The sequence below is a fragment of the Entelurus aequoreus genome, linkage group LG16 (genome assembly GCF_033978785.1).
Source record: "Entelurus aequoreus isolate RoL-2023_Sb linkage group LG16, RoL_Eaeq_v1.1, whole genome shotgun sequence".
NCBI classification, from domain to species: Eukaryota; Metazoa; Chordata; class Actinopteri; order Syngnathiformes; family Syngnathidae; genus Entelurus; species Entelurus aequoreus.
In genome coordinates this window covers 432,797-449,467 of record NC_084746.1, presented here as the reverse complement: position 1 = coordinate 449,467, position 16,671 = coordinate 432,797, and the positions used below count along the sequence as shown (strand labels likewise).

Genomic DNA, 16,671 nt, shown 5'->3' with positions numbered 1-16,671 from the left:
TGTGTGCAAAGGGGGGGACTATAAAGTTGGATACTGTGTGCAAAGGGGGGACTATAAAGTTGGATACTGTGTGGAAGGGGAGGACTATAAAGTTGGATACTGTGTGCAAAGGGGGGGACTATAAAGTTGGATACTGTGTGCAAAGGGGGGACTATAAAGTTGGATACTGTGTGGAAGGGGAGGACTATAAAGTTGGATACTGTGTGCAAGGGGAGGACTATAACGTTGGATACTGTGTGGAAGGGGGGACTATAACGTTGGATACTGTGTGCAAAGGGGGGGACTATAAAGTTGGATACTGTGTGGAAGGGGGGGACTATAACGTTGGATACTGTGTGGAAGGGGAGGACTATAACTGCGGGGTCCACACATAAAAGAGGGGGTGGGGTAAGGATAGGTTGCCATGTGTATTGCCAATCCCCCCCTTGTTCCCCCCAAAGCCGACACTGGATGCTGGGAAGTTTCTTGGAAATTGACGTGTCTTGTCGGGGTCTCGCCTCCCTCTTTTGGACCCAGGTTGTACTTTCAGCCAGACTAAAGTCCAAAGATCTACGCTGATTTGACCGTGAAGGCTGAACTTGCTCAGCTTACTTGAACTTTCTTCGAAATTCCAAATAACTCTTGCAAACAAAAATGTCAGCAGCGAGGATAGGCTGCCTCTCGCCCGGCAAACTTGTCCGCTTGAGCTGGAGCCGAGGACGGGGAGACACGCTAGCCATTAGCCGCGGTTGTTGTGGAGGTGTTGCCGTGGTGCGTTCACTGACCTCTCCCCATCTGTCCGCCAGAGCCATGGCCGGCCTGAGCTCCACGCGATGCGGGCTGCCGAAGGAGAGCGTGACCGAGAACGGCGCGTCGCCCCGGGGCAAAGTGTTGACCATCGACACCATGAACCCCACCGTGAAGATGGTGGAATACGCCGTGCGGGGCCCCATCGTGCAGCGGGCCGTGGAGCTGGAGAAGGAGCTCTCTGAGGTGAGCAATGATCACTTTTATCCTTCTTTTGTCATTGTTTTGGAGTACTTTGCAGCTACAATTGCAAACACAACTCTCATGTTAGTACGCTCAAGACTGTTCCAATACTTGGTGCTGTGCTGAAATAAGGAAGTCATACATTCATTTAGAATTAAAAAGTGTCCTTTTATATGTCAGGATCGCTGTGAAGTTTGACATGCTCATCAAAGATTGTCTATATGACAACAAGAGTGATTTAGGACTAAACTGGAGGCATATTCATGCCCACTTCATTAGGTACACCTGCTGTAGCCACTATGGCATCCATACAAGATCAACATGTTTGCATGTCACTAAAGCTGGGGGTCAGGGGCCACATGCACGCTATCATAAAATCATGGCACTAAAACTAAAAAATAAAGCTGGGGGTCAGGGGCCACATGCACGCTATCATAAAATCATGGCACTAAAACTAAAAAATAAAGACAAATTGGGATTGTTTTCTTTGTCTAACTTTGGCCATAAATACACTGCAAAAAGTGAAATCTAAGTAAGATGAAATATCTCAAATAAGGGTGATATTTGCTTATTTTCTGTCTGATAAGATCATTCTTCTCACTAAGCAGATTTTATGTTAGAGTGTTTTACTTGTTTTAAGTGTTTTGGTCCTAAATGATCTCAGTAAGATATTACAGCTTGTTGCTGAGATTTGATGAGCTATATTGAGTAAAACATGTTTAAAACTAGAATATCAAGTGTTGCAAAGCTGTGTCATCAACACTCACAAGTATAAAACTACTTTTTTAAAGCAAGAATTTCTTATTTCAAGCATGTAAAAAAAAAAAAAAAAATCATGACTTTGACACAATTGTGTCTCATATTAAAACAGGTGACAGCCAAATGTTGCCGTTTTATTTTCAATGAAGAAATAGAAAATACGTACTCATATAGTAGTACTGTTGTTATTAGTGAGAATGTACTTATTTTAAGGTATTTCATTGAGGTTAGCTAATTTTACTTGTTTTGGAAAGTCTTGACAAGCCAATTTTTTTTGTTCTATTAGCAGATCATTTTGCTTAGTTCAAATAAAATACCCCTCATTTTTGTATTTTTTTCCCCTTGTTTTTGAACACTGACTTTTTGCAGTGTAGAACAAACACATTCTGAAAATATTACAATACAAATATAAAAACAAATACCTGCAGCAGTAAAGTTTAGATCCATGAAGGAAAGAAGAAAGTGAATGATTATTTATAACTGAATACATTTACATATGCATAAAACATTGTTTCTTTTGTATAATTTTTTTTAATGACTTAAGTAACGTTTATGACAACCTTTTTCCAAAACACAATATAGAATGTGAGATATAACAGGATAATGCATACATTTATCATTTCTTTTTAAAACATTACAAAAAAGTAGGAGCCCAAAAATTTACTGTGGGACCCCATTTTTATGACTTGATGGTGTCCCTGGGACCCCGTTTTGAAAATTCCTAGCACCAACACCGATGAAGTATTGGTGCGTGCAAAACAGCAGCAGGTGACTGTGGCCTGCGGGCCGCTTCTAATACTAATCAAATATCATTCCAGGGTCTGTAGATCATTGATTTGCGGGCCTTGACTTTGACACCCCTGCACTAATGTGACAGTATTGTCTCGTTATTTTGGTTTGCTGTCTATTATGGAAGTTTTTGGATGGACCTATATATATATATGTATATATAAGCTTGTGCAGGTCGTACTGTACCTAATAATGAACTTTTGACCTACAAGTCATCATCTAGTGCTGCATATGCCACCTGAATGTTTTCCCAACTGCCGCTCCTTCTGTCATCACTGTGGTGCAAATGGAAGAGGAGTATTTACCACAGGCTAAAAGCTTCTGACTGAATACCATTGCCACTTCAAGAATCCACTAAGACAAGTGGTTGTGTTTACTATCACTTGGCCCGTTGCACATGTATCCTCTTGGCAAAGTCTATCTGTTAGTTAATCATTGAGGTTTGAGCCTCTTTTTAACACCCGTCAGCCTTACGTTTCATCGTTCTTCACATAGTACTTGTGTTTATGGAGAGATAGTAGAAGTGTTTTCTTGCTCTGTTGGTGTAGATGTGGCAGGCTGGTATACACATTGCAGTACAAGGTGAAAAAGCAAATATCCACTACATTATTTGGGCCCAGCCTGTAGTTGAACCAGCAGGTACCCAAAGATCTGAAGATCCTTCCTCAGTCTTTGTCTGCCAGGCGTCTTTCTCAAAGCATCAACACTCCCTGACTATTTGGATTCAGTTAAAATGGCGTTTGGTTGCCATGGGAACCAGAGCACAGAAGTCTTCTCACACAACTAAATAGGGCTGCAAAATTATGGCCAAACTGATAAACACGATTATTTTGATGAATATTGAAATCACAAGTATTTATTTTTGCTCCTTTGTTTCAAACAGTATGAAACTTGAAAAATGCAGCCGTTATGAGGTCGCTCATTGCAGGGTTGCTGTTAGTTTGTGTGTTGCAGTGCACCTGCTTTAGCTGCAGCCGTTATGAGGTCGCTCACTGCAGGGTTGCTGTTAGTTTGTGTGTTGCAGTGCACCTGCTTTAGCTGCAGCCGTTATGAGGTCGCTCACTACAGGGTTACTGTTAGTTTGTGTGTTGCAGTGCACCTGCTTTAGCTGCAGCCGTTATGAGGTCGCTCACTACAGGGTTGCTGTTAGTTTGTGTGTTGCAGTGCACCTGCTTTAGCTGCAGCCGTTATGAGGTCGCTCACTACAGGGTTGCTGTTAGTTTGTGTGTTGCAGTGCACCTGCTTTAGCTGCAGCCGTTATGAGGTCGCTCACTACAGGGTTGCTGTTAGTTTGTGTGTTGCAGTGCACCTGCTTTAGCTGCAGCCGTTATGAGGTCGCTCACTACAGGGTTGCTGTTAGTTTGTGTGTTGCAGTGCACCTGCTTTAGCTGCAGCCGTTATGAGGTCGCTCACTACAGGGTTACTGTTAGTTTGTGTGTTGCAGTGCACCTGCTTTAGCTGCAGCCGTTATGAGGTCGCTCACTACAGGGTTGCTGTTAGTTTGTGTGTTGCAGTGCACCTGCTTTAGCTGCAGCCGTTATGAGGTCGCTCACTACAGGGTTACTGTTAGTTTGTGTGTTGCAGTGCACCTGCTTTAGCTTTGGCCATCATGCAATCTTCATATTTCACTTTTTAGTGTTAAGTAAGTTGTGTTCTTACTAGGGATGTCCGATAATATCAGACTGCCGATGTTATCGGCCCATAAATGCTTTAAAATGTAATATCGCAAATAGGGATGTCCGATAATGGCTTTTTGCCGATATTCCGATATTGTCCAACTCTTTAATTACCGATACCGATATCAACCGATACCGATATCAACCGATATATGCAGTTGTGGAATTAACACATTATTATGCCTAATTTGGACAACCAGGTATGGTGAAGATAAGGTACTTTTTAAAAAAATTAGTAAAATAAGATAAATAAATTAAAAACATTTTCTTGAATAAAAAAGAAAGTACAACAATATAAAAACAGTTACATAGAAACTAGTAATGAATGAAAATTAGTAAAATGAAGTGTTAAAGGTTAGTACTATTAGTGGAGCAGCAGCACGCACAATCATGTGTGCTTACGGACTGTATTCCTTGCAGACTGTATTGATATATATTGATATATAATGTAGGAAGCAGAATATTAATAACAGAAAGAAACAACCCTTTTGTGTGAATGAGTGTGAATGGGGGAGGGAGGTTTTTTGGGTTGGTGCACTAATTGTAAGTGTATCTTGTGTTTTTTATGTGGATTTAATTTAAAAAAAAACAAACCCCAAAACAAAACAAAAAAAAACCCGATACCGATAATAAAAAAACCGATACCGATAATTTCCGATATTACATTTTAACGCATATACCTGTAATCGCAAATTATCGGTATCAGTTTCAAAATGATCGGTATCGGTTTGAAAAAGTAAAATGTATGACTTTTTAAAAGGCCGCTGTGTACACGGCCGTAGGGAGAAGTACAGAGCGCCAATAAACCTTAAAGGCACTGCCTTTGCGTGCCGGCCCGATCACATAATATCTACGGCTTTTCACACACACAAGTGAATGCAAGGCATACTTGGTCAACAGCCATACAGGTCACACTGAGGGTAGCCGTATAAACAAGTTTAACACTGTTACAAATATGCGCCACACTGTGAACCCACACCAAACAAGAATGACAAACACATTTCGGGAGAACATCCGCACCGTAACACAACATAAACACAACAGAACTAATACCCACAACCCCTTGCAGCACTAACTCTTCCGGGACGCTACAATATACACCCCCGCTACGCCCAAACCCCGCACCCCCCCCAACCCCGCCCACCTCAACTTCTTCATGCTCTCTCAGGGAGAGCATGTCCCAAATTCCAAGCTGCTGTTTTGAGGCATGTTAAAAAAAAATAATGCACTTTGTGACTTCAATAATAAATATGGCAGTGCCATGTTGGCATTTCTTTCCATAACTTGAGTTGATTTATTTTGGAAAAGCTTGTTACATTGTTTAATGCATCCAGCGGGGCATCACAACAAAATTAGGCATAATAATGTGTTCATTCCACAACTGTATACAGTGGTGGAATGTACCACTGTACCACACAATGTACCAATGTAACAACACCCAGGTGATGAGAAATTGTTTTAATCTTTTTTTTAAATATTTTTCTTGAGAATGTAAAAACCCACTCCATTTCATTTTAAATCTTTATTCCATGATTGCTTATTTGCCTCTAAACCTTTGAAAGTACGCCCAAATATCTCATACTACTTTTTTGACAGAGCGCTAATCAATAATCGCTAAACTCAGCAAAAAAATGAGGCATATGATTTCCAGGTTGAAGTAACTGCGGACGTAGTCACATAATTGGCCAATAAAACAGAATCCGCTGATACAGGCAAAATGATATCAGGGAAAATGACATAAATGTGACTGGAATGTTGTCATTGCCAGGAGAAGTAACGTTTGCTGGGGAAACTAATGTGCTTATTCAGCTAAAATACTTCCTAAACTAAACAAAGTCGAGACAGTCATTTGAAACAGAGACTAAACTCCGAAGCCAAGCGAGCAAGAACAATCCATACATCTCATCTGCTTGTGTTGTTGTGAACGACATCATGGATGAAACATTCATGTACAAACAGGAGGACAGCAGCTGTGGCCACACCCCGGTGAGTCCTTTCTTTATCCATCAAGCACAGCACACTTCACAATAATAGCCTGGTGTGCCACATCCAGTCTGACTGCGCTAACAAAATAAAGGTTTGAAAAAAGTACTTAAAGCACTTACACAATTATTAGGCTTTGACCTAAAATGTTGGTCAAAATTGTCCAAAGATGTATTGCATCAATAAATGTGAGGATTTTTGCATTGAATTAATATAATATAATATTTGACACTCTATGTGGTGAAATAAGTGTCCTAGGTAAACAACTTCATTAAAAACAAAAAGAGAAAAACTGAATTTTATTGTTGTTTTTTTATATTTCTGTTGTTATTTAAATGTATCGTTATTACTATTATTATTTTACTTATGTTTATTCGTTACCAATTTATATCTGTTACATTTAATAGAGGTGGGCATTTTTGGGCACCTCACAATTTTAACTTGATTCAGGGGCTATGATTCCATTCAAAATGTAATATTGATGCATCTTTAAATTATGTATATTAATCCAGTTTTACATTTATTTTCATTTGACTAAATAAGCGTTTGTCAATTGCAACTTCTAAAAACCGTGCGTTTGTAATAAGAAACAGTTTATTGATTCATTTTAATTTGATTTATTTTGAATTAATTCCCGTCACATTTATTAAATGAATGGAAATGTGTGCATAACTGGAACATAAGTGCCCTAAACTAAAGGAGCTGCTCAGATAGAATTTCGATTATTGACGTTTACTAATCAATTTTACAATCGTCCCTGTCTGAATTGGAATGCATCTAAAAAATCGATAATTCCCCTCACCTTTAATATTTAAGTTTTGGTGGTACAATAAATACTTTTATTTTCAAATGAATGAATAATTGTGTAATCACTTGTGATTACAATATCAATCAAAATAATCGGGATTCTTATTTTTTTCCATAATCATTCCGCTCTACAATTTAGTCAACTTTACTGGTGGTCTGGATCTTGTGAAATGTAGTTTTGGCAAAACAATACACCTCTACATTAGCCATGTAGTCTTATCAGTCCACACATGAAAAATAATGAATATTAACAATTATGTAAACATGCAATTTGAATTAAACAGAAGACTTGACGACAGGTTGTGGCCATGCACCAAGAAGATGGTCATCTTTGAAATCCAATTTAGACCCAAAGACGTGGCAAGAAAGACACGAGAAGACCCTGGTTTGCACACGCTTTTTTAACCTCTTCTAAATGGGGAGTATAAGCCTTGTGCTGAAATATATACTCTAAACTAGGGCTGCAACAACTAATCCATTAAATCGATTATAAAAATAGCTGACGATTAATTTAGTCATCGATTTGTTGGATCTATGCTATGCGCATGCGCAGAGGCTACTTTTTAAAAATTTTTAAATTTAATTTTTTTTTATAAACCTTTATTTATAAACTGCAACATTTACAAACAGCTGAGAAACAATAATCAAAATAAGTATGGTGCCAGTATGCTGTTTTTTTCAATAAAATACTGGAAAGGATAGAAATGTAGCTTGTCTCTTTTATCCGATTATTAATCGATTAATCAAAGTAATAATCGACAGATTAATCGATTATCAAATTAGTTGTTAGTTGCAGCCCTACTTTAAACACCCCATTAGTTGGCCCCCCAGTGAGAGCAGACATTGTACAGTAAGTGATTGTTTCATTGTGTTCGTTGTTTGTACTACTTGTTTAGCACTTAGCAATTCTGCTACATGATGTTTAGCATTAAAGCTGAACCTGCTTATAACTCAGGGTCTAAAACTTGCAGCTCGTCCTCCGTATATTCAGGCTCAAAATAAAAGGTTCTGGATCCTCATTAGTCCCAAAGTAATTGTTTTTAGGCCTCATGACGTCTGCCATTATTATTAAGGTTGAGCAGTGGAGCAAGCACCACAGGTGCGATGCAGAGCACTGCAAGGGCCCTATTGAAATTTCTTTGTTAATTATTATTATTATTATTATTATTATGCCGCCGCTTTGGACGCCTTTTTGAGGCGCTTAATATGCACGAAAACTCCCCATATTTTGCAAGCGCGTCAGGTATGACAAAAAATGTTATATTTAGGGTGTCTTGAAAATGAAATTTCAAAATTGGCTCTCTAGCGCCACCTTTAAAATTAGGAAAAATGTGCCCATCCTACTGGATTCACGTATCGAAACGAAAATGGCAGGAGACTTCTGTGCTGATGGCACGCACTCGCCGTAATGCTTCAAATGAGTAAATGATGTAAATATTACATGTGAAGATAATGCCTGTTACCACATTACGCAAACAAAAAAGTGTATTACTGTAGTTAGTTTATTTTGGTCCTAGGTGTGAAACATTGAAAGAAAGCCAGGCCGCACTAGTTCACAAGTCCTCATGCACTTTGCACATTACTTTTTGTTTTGTCCTCGTGGCCAGTGGACTGATAACCAACAAGGCTTTTTTGTCCATCTTTTCATGCACTCTGGCAGCACTGAAAAGTGTCTTTTGTCTGCACATTCATATATTCTGCATATAAGGCCCTCTAAAAGTCATTAAAATAATACAAACGTTTTATTTGTCTGTTTCCCCCACATATTGGGATGATGATGTCATTTTTTTGAAGGGCTAAAATAAAGTTATACATATATTTAAAGACAAGTATGTTACTATTTCTTATTAACAACGGTATCAAAGTACAATATTATTGTGGTATATGTCTACAACAAAACAAAGCTTGGTAAAAATGCTATAGTGTGTAAATTGAAGTGCCACGAATGTTTAGGATAAACATGCTTACTGTAATTGAACGCACACATAATACTAAAATGTTCTATTATTTATTACTGTAAAGGGATATTTTAAGTGCAAACAATTGTGCAGGAACATCTACTGTTTCAAGCAAATATTGAAAAGAACAATTTACCAGTGATGCCTAAAAAGTAACAATGTAAACATCTAGTCTAATAAGTGTAAACAATAATATAGTTTAGTCTTTCAACGTTTACATTTTTAGAAGCAGTGTCCTCACCAGTGGTCATTTTTTTATTTCAGTCTGGAAAATGTTGTTGGACGTTTCTGGGTGTTGTTGATAAATGTCTTTGGCTTTGCATAGGAGAGTTTTAACTTGCACTTACAGATGTAGCGACCAACTGTAGTTACTGACAGTGGTTTTCTGAAGTGTTCCTCAGCCCATGTGGTGATATCCTTTACACACTGATGTCAGTTTTTGATTCAGTACCGCCTGAGGGATGGAAGGTCACGGGCTCAGCCGCTTACATGCAGTGATTTCTCCAGATTCTCTGAACCCTTTGATGATATTACGGAGCGTAGATGGTGAAATCCCTCAATTCCTTGCAATAGCTGCTTGAGAAATGTTGTTCTTCAACAATTTGCTCAGGCATTTGTTGACAAAGTGGTGACCCTCGCCCCGTCCTTGTTTGTGAATGACTGAGCATTTCATGGAAGCTGCTTTTATACCCAATCATGGCACCCACCTGTTCCCAATTAGCCTGTTCCCAGTTAGCATGTTCCAAATAAGTCTTTGATGAGAACTCCTTGCTCAGTCTTTTTTGCCACTTGTGCCAGCTTTTTTGAAACATGTTGCAGGTATCAAATTCCAAATGAGCTAATATTTGCAAAAAAGAACAAAGTTTCTTAGTGTGAACATGAAATATCTTGTCTTTGCAGTCTATTCAATTGAATATAAGTTGAAAAGGATTTGTTGTATTCTCTTTTTATTTAGCATTTACACAACCTGACAACTTCGCTGCTTTTGGGTTTGTAAATGTATTGGAACATGTTGAAGTGTTTCCCATAAACTGCCAAGATACCTGTGGTGGTGGGAGCGTGGCTATGGTGTGGTCACCATGACATCATTGAGTAATTTGCATAATTTACTACAATGATTTGATTTTCTCTAAAAAGGCTCAAAAAATGTATACTTACTAATTAATAATAACAGTTTTGTTTTAAACGTCCATCCATCCATTTTACAATATAATTACAACACTTTATGTATATATTTATATACAGATTTGAACAATAAGTTATTCACTGAAATATATTTATTAATTGTGGTTCTTACAAAAAATATATCTTATAAAATATAAAAGCTAAAATGTCTCAAAGCTCTGCCCCTTTAATTAGTGCATACTAAATAATTTAACTTTAGCCTACTACTACAAGCATATTATTTACCAGCAACATAAAGTGAAACAGAGGCAGAGGTGTCCTGCCACAGTCAGTAAGAAATAAACAGTAGTGGTGGTAGATAGACACAGAGCTTCATCAAACATCTGATCCACTGAACAAAGAGCTCCAAAAATGTTGAACTTTAGACTGCCATCAGTTTTACTCCCTACACTTAACCATGTGTTTCCTACTGCCTGCACACTTTGCACCCTTTGTTGTATACACATGTTGTGTTTCTAATAGAAATACATTTAATAAAGTGAAATACAAATAAGGCAACAAGAGAAGTATCCTACACTTTGTAAAGTAAATGTGAACAGCCGATATGGGCATCTACATCAACTATATGATCATCTACATCTACTATATGATCATCTACATCAACTATATGATCATCTACATCTACTATATGATCATCTACATCAACTATATGATCATCTACATCAACTATATGATCATCTACATCAACTATATGATCATCTACATCTACTATATGATCATCTACATCTACTATATGATCATCTACATCTACTATATGATCATCTACATCTACTATATGATCATCTACATCAACTATATGATCATCTACATCAACTATATGATCATCTACATCAACTATATGATCATCTACATCAACTATATGATCATCTACATCTACTATATGATCATCTACATCTACTATATGATCATCTACATCTACTATATGATCATCTACATCTACTATATGATCATCTACATCAACTATATGATCATCTACATCTACTATATGATCATCTACATCTACTATATGATCATCTACATCTACTATATGATCATCTACATCAACTATATGATCATCTACATCAACTATATGATCATCTACATCTACTATATGATCATCTACATCTACTATATGATCATCTACATCAGGGGTGTCAAACGTACGGCCCGAGGGCCGGATCAGGCCCGCGAACAGGTTTTATCCGGCCCGCGGGATGAGTTTGCTAGGTATATAAAATTAACCTGAAATTTTGGAATGAAAGAAACAGCTGTTCTAATTGTCTCCACTGGATGTCGCAATAGCAATTATTTGTATATTTGTAGATGATGTTACATATGTACAAAATAAACCACATGTTAGTACATCAGTCGAGGAAAATTATCAAACTACATAAATAACATCCTGTAATTTGAATTTGATATTTTTTTTAAATCTTGATAGATTGAAAATTAACACCAATGAGTTGATGAACATTGATGAACATTATCACATAATTTATTCAGAAAATATAAATAACGACAAATAAAGATAGAATACCATTAGCCGCAACATGTAATTGTAAAAAAAAACAACAACAAAAAACATTATGATTTGTACATTTTCAGAATGTGCTTGTTCTATTTTTAAACAAAGAAAACAATCTGAAGTTGTCTTTATTTTTAAGTTATTGTGCCGTGATTTTACCAGTCCGGCCCACTTGGGAGTAGATTTTTCTCCATGTGGCCCCCCATCTAAAATGAGTTTGACACCCCTGATCTACATCAACTATATGATCATCTACATCAACTATATGATCATCTACATCAACTATATGATCATCTACATCTACTATATGATCATCTACATCTACTATATGATCATCTACATCAACTATATGATCATCTACATCAACTATATGATCATCTACATCAACTATATGATTTGCCTGAGAAGCTGGACAGGACAAAAAAAAAAAAAAAAAAAATTTTTTTTTTAATTTTTACATTTTTTTTTATTTGTGGCGGACGTAATTCTTTCGTGGCGGGCCGCCACAAATAAATGAATGTGTGGGAAACCCTGTGTTGAAGTGCTTTGGCAGTAAAAAGGCCATTTAGTCAAGTGTGTCAATGTTTGCATGACTGACTTACCCACGATGAAGGTCAGCAAGCAGAAGAGGCCCAAAGATTCCTCCATCTCTGCCAAGGTGACACCCTGGTGTGACTTTGGGGTGTGACGCCATACCACTCATTTCATTGGCTCATACTCTTCCTTCCTGTGACCAATGAGGCAATGTAAACGTTGAGGCTGTTTTTGATTTGAGGGGGAATGTTGGTGAAAGTCCCACCTTTTCTCCCGTCCATGTTAGTTTGTACACGTGTCTGCCACTCCTGCTTTTTCACAACTCATCACTTCCTGCTCAGCCTCCAGCGGCCGCAGCTGCTCCGACCCGCACAAACTTTAATTACACTTTTGTGCATGATGTCACTAAGATGACACTCAATTAAAGTGCACTTTTTGTACAGAACGCCACTACAATAGTTTAAAACAAATAAAGTGCACTTTTGTGCATGATGTCACACAAGATATTTCAATAAGTGTAAAAAAAAATGAGCTGCATATCAAATAGTGTATGTCCTTCGCTATGTGGTAAGTTCCTGCGGACGTTATCTCCTTCTGTTGTTGACTATTTGTTTGCTGTTGATGTGGAAATGGTTGCCTGGCATTTTGTGGGTGTGACACCGAACGGAGATGTTGACATGTGAAGTTTCAAGCACTCTTCATTCTCTAGCGGGTGACTTTTCAAATGATGCTACAAATTAGCAGTGCTGCTACTTTTTGTAGCAACGCTTTTGCCACATACTTGACATATTACAGTTGTCTGTTCAACATCTTCCCGCTTGAAGCCAAACCACCGCCAGACGATGGACCCTCTGCTGTTTTTCCTGTGAATGAGTTATTCATTTGTTACCCGATTCGCACCTTCTTTCTCTCGTATTTCCACTCCCACCACAGCTAACGTTACCCATGCTGCTACCTCTCTGCTCCGCGAGGGCGTATACGTAACACAGTTAGTGAATGAAGCGCACATTTGTAGTTATTTCCCATATTTCTACACAATAACTCATATATGTAACACTAGTGAGCAGTAAAGAATATGAAGTGATTTTTGGTCTAGAACATGTTTTGCTTTATTCATTATTGACGTGTTTCTTGCTACTTTATGTTGTATATTTTTTACATAATATTTCCAATACATTTTTATCATCTATTATTACACATTTTCTTTTACCCTTTCAATATCTACTCAGTCTATGTGTATTTGTGTTGGACTTTCTCTTCTACTGTAACCAAATAGCATTATTTTAGTTTTACAGAGATTCGAAGAGTCTGTTTTTGTCAAACCATCTTTTTAATTTGTATTTATATTATTCACATGTGAATAATGCTGTATAATAGACTGTATTTATATTATTCACATGTAAAAATACCTAAGTGTTTATTGTCTATTGTGAGCGAACTGTGGTGCTGAATTCCCCCCAGGGATCAATAAAGTACTTTGTATTCTATACTATACTGTCATTGCCAGCGACTAAACTACAAAGCTGAAGCTAGCTTTTTGTCGATATCTTTTGTTCTTTGAAAGTATATTTAAAGATTTGGAGGTACAATAAATACTTGTGTTTTCAGATTAATTAGTTTTACTTTAGTTGATTATTTCTTTGGTCATTGGTCAACAAAATAAACAAACAGTTTTACATTCATAAATTGACAATTTTACAGACCAAAAGGGTTTTTTAGGCTGAAGTTGAGCACTTATTCGGCCTAACGCTATAAACTGCAAGATGTAGTAAAACCAGGAGACATCGGGCTCTGATCTTGAGCTTCATAGAAATGTGAAATCTCCTTTACACAACATAATACAAACACACTTTGTACACAACATAAACACTGTTCAAATGTAGAGACATTGACAAACACGTGTTGGTTAAACATTTGTACCAATAATATACTACATACAAACACTTATACTTCTATTATTTTTTATGTCCCACATTTAGTTTTGTAATTAACATTGATCATAGTATTAACTAATGTGTTGATTGAAGAGTGATATATTTTTCCAAGACATTGGTCTTAAAGTGTTTTTAAAATGTGTGAATGGAACATCATCCAAGCTGTTCCACAGATGACACAAACACATCTACTTTTTAGGATACTTCTTATGTTTGCTTTCTTAAAGACAGCTGAACCTCTGAGGTGGTATGACCTCTCCCCGGGTTTGAAGCTCTCCTGTAGACAGCCAGGCAGCATGTGGTTATGAGCTCTGTACGTCACAATAGCAGTGTTGAGGTCAACAAGGTCGTGCACTTTTAATGTTTTTCATTTAATAAAAAGAGCATTGGTATGGTCATAATAATCCGCATCATTTATTTGAATAACATAATATTTGATAATATTAAATATTTCATTTAATAACCTGCTCGGTGGCCTAGTGGTTAGAGTGTCCGCCCTGAGATGGGTAGGTTGTGCGTTCAAACCCCAGCCGAGTCATACCAAAGACTATAAAAATGGGAGTCATTACCTCCCTGCTTGGCACTCAGCATCAAGGCTTGGAATTGGGGGTTGAATCACCAAAAATGATTCCTGGGCGCGGCCACCGCTGCTGCTCACTGCTCCCCTCACCTCCCAGGGGGTGAACAAGGGCATGGGTCAAATGCAGAGGGTAATTTCACCACACCTAGTGTGTGTGTGACTATCGGTGGTACTTTAACTTGAATCATTTACAATTGCAATGGCTTTCTTTTGACGTAAGAACACAGAGTTGACAAATAAATTCATAATCATGTTATTAATCGTGATTTCAATATTAATCAAAATGAATCAATATTTTTGCTAAAATCGTCCAGATTTGATAAATAACATTTCAATAGCAAGTGAAGGAACATTAAAACCTGATTGTTTCTCCTGTTATAAAACTGGATTAGTTTTTTGTTTGCTGCTGGAACTTCATAAAAACAATGTTGTTATATAACTCAGCTTGCAACAACATCTGGAATGTCTTTTCCTCTTTCTTAACTTTGACATTCTAATTACACACACATTTTACAGCACTTCAACTATTTCAATCATTTTCATCTGTGTGTGTGTGTGTGTGTGTGTGTGTGTGTGTGTGTGTGTGTGTGTGTGTGTGTGTGTGTGTGTGTGTGTGTGTGTGTGTAGGGGGGGCAAACCAGAATGATTGTTAGAATGGTTAACACATCAGCTAAAGGACTTTGTATTTTAACAGCACTACAGTAGGGCTGCAACTAACGATCCAATCCAATCCAATCCACTTTATTTATATAGCACATTTACACAACAAGAATGTTTCCAAAGTGCTGCACAGCCATGTTAAAAACAATATTAAAAACAATATTAAAAACAATAATAAAAACAATATTATTTCACACCAATGACTGAATAAAAACAAAGAATAAATGAATAGAAAACCAATACAGAGACAATATAAAAAATAAATATGATTAAAAACGATTTTAAAGGGTAAAACCAATTAAAACAGTAAAATAGACATCAAAATGTATAACCCTAACCACAGAGGACAACAGAGGACAGAAGACCACACAACTCACGTAGTGTTAAAAGCCAAAGAATAAAAGTGGGTCTTAAGACAAGACTTAAAACAGTCCACTGTGGAAGCAGTTTGAACATGGAGGGGCAGAGTGTTCCAGATCTTAGGGCCGACCACAGAGAAGGCCCTCCCTGTCTCACCTGGTTTTAAGTCTAGTCCTGGGCACCACGAGCTGGAGCTGGCTCTCGGACCTCAGAGCGCGCGCAGGAGTGTACATTTGGATGAGGTCCGAGATATACTGAGGTGCCAGTCCATGTAAAGCTTTAAAAACAAACAGCAAGGATTTAAAATCAATTGTAAAATGAACAGGGAGCCAGTGCAAACTCCAAAGAATTGGGGTTATATGTTGGCGTTTCCTGGCCCCTGTTAAAAGTCGTGCTGCCGCCTTCTGGACTAACTGCAACCGGGAGAGAGCTTTTTGGCTAATGGCAGCATGAAGTGCATTGCAGTAGTCCAGGCCACTTGAAATAAAAGCATGCACCACTTGTTCAAAAAGGTTAAAAGATAAAAATGGTTTTACCTTTGCTAAAAGACGAAGATGATAAAAACACGATTTTAAAACGCCATTGACTTGTTTGTCAAATTTAAAATCGCTGTCTATAGTGACGCCAAGGCTGCTGACTTTGGGACGCACATGATGATGAATTTGATAATTGATTAATCTGTCGATTATTACTTCGATTAATCGATTAATAATCGGATAAAAGAGACAAACTATATTTCTATCCTTTCCAGTATTTTATTGAAAAAAAACCCAGCATACTGGCGCCATGTTCTTTCAACTTGCCAAATAAAACAAGGAAAATGTTACAAAAATGCACACTTTTGACACCCCTGCTATAGATAAGAACAAATGAAATGTGATAAATCTATGGATAAAAAGCAGAGCCTGGCGACGCATGCGCGTTTATCATAACTCTCTCTCTCTCTCTCTCTCTCTCTCTGTCTCTGCCCCTC

The 16,671-nt window shown here is 37.6% G+C and overlaps 1 protein-coding gene across 3 annotated transcripts in view; it reads left to right on the top strand.

The window, feature by feature from the left end:
• LOC133631464 (alanine aminotransferase 2-like) overlaps positions 1-16,671 on the top strand; it is a 52,226-nt gene that overhangs the window by 6,396 nt on the left and 29,159 nt on the right. For 2 of the 3 annotated variants that reach the window (XM_062023667.1, XM_062023668.1), the window contains exon 2: positions 786-972. In XM_062023667.1, coding sequence (XP_061879651.1) covers positions 786-972 — 187 coding nt within the window. Of the gene's footprint in view, positions 1-351; positions 973-16,671 lie in introns of those variants that run through there. The other variant, XM_062023666.1, reaches the window with a different exon arrangement.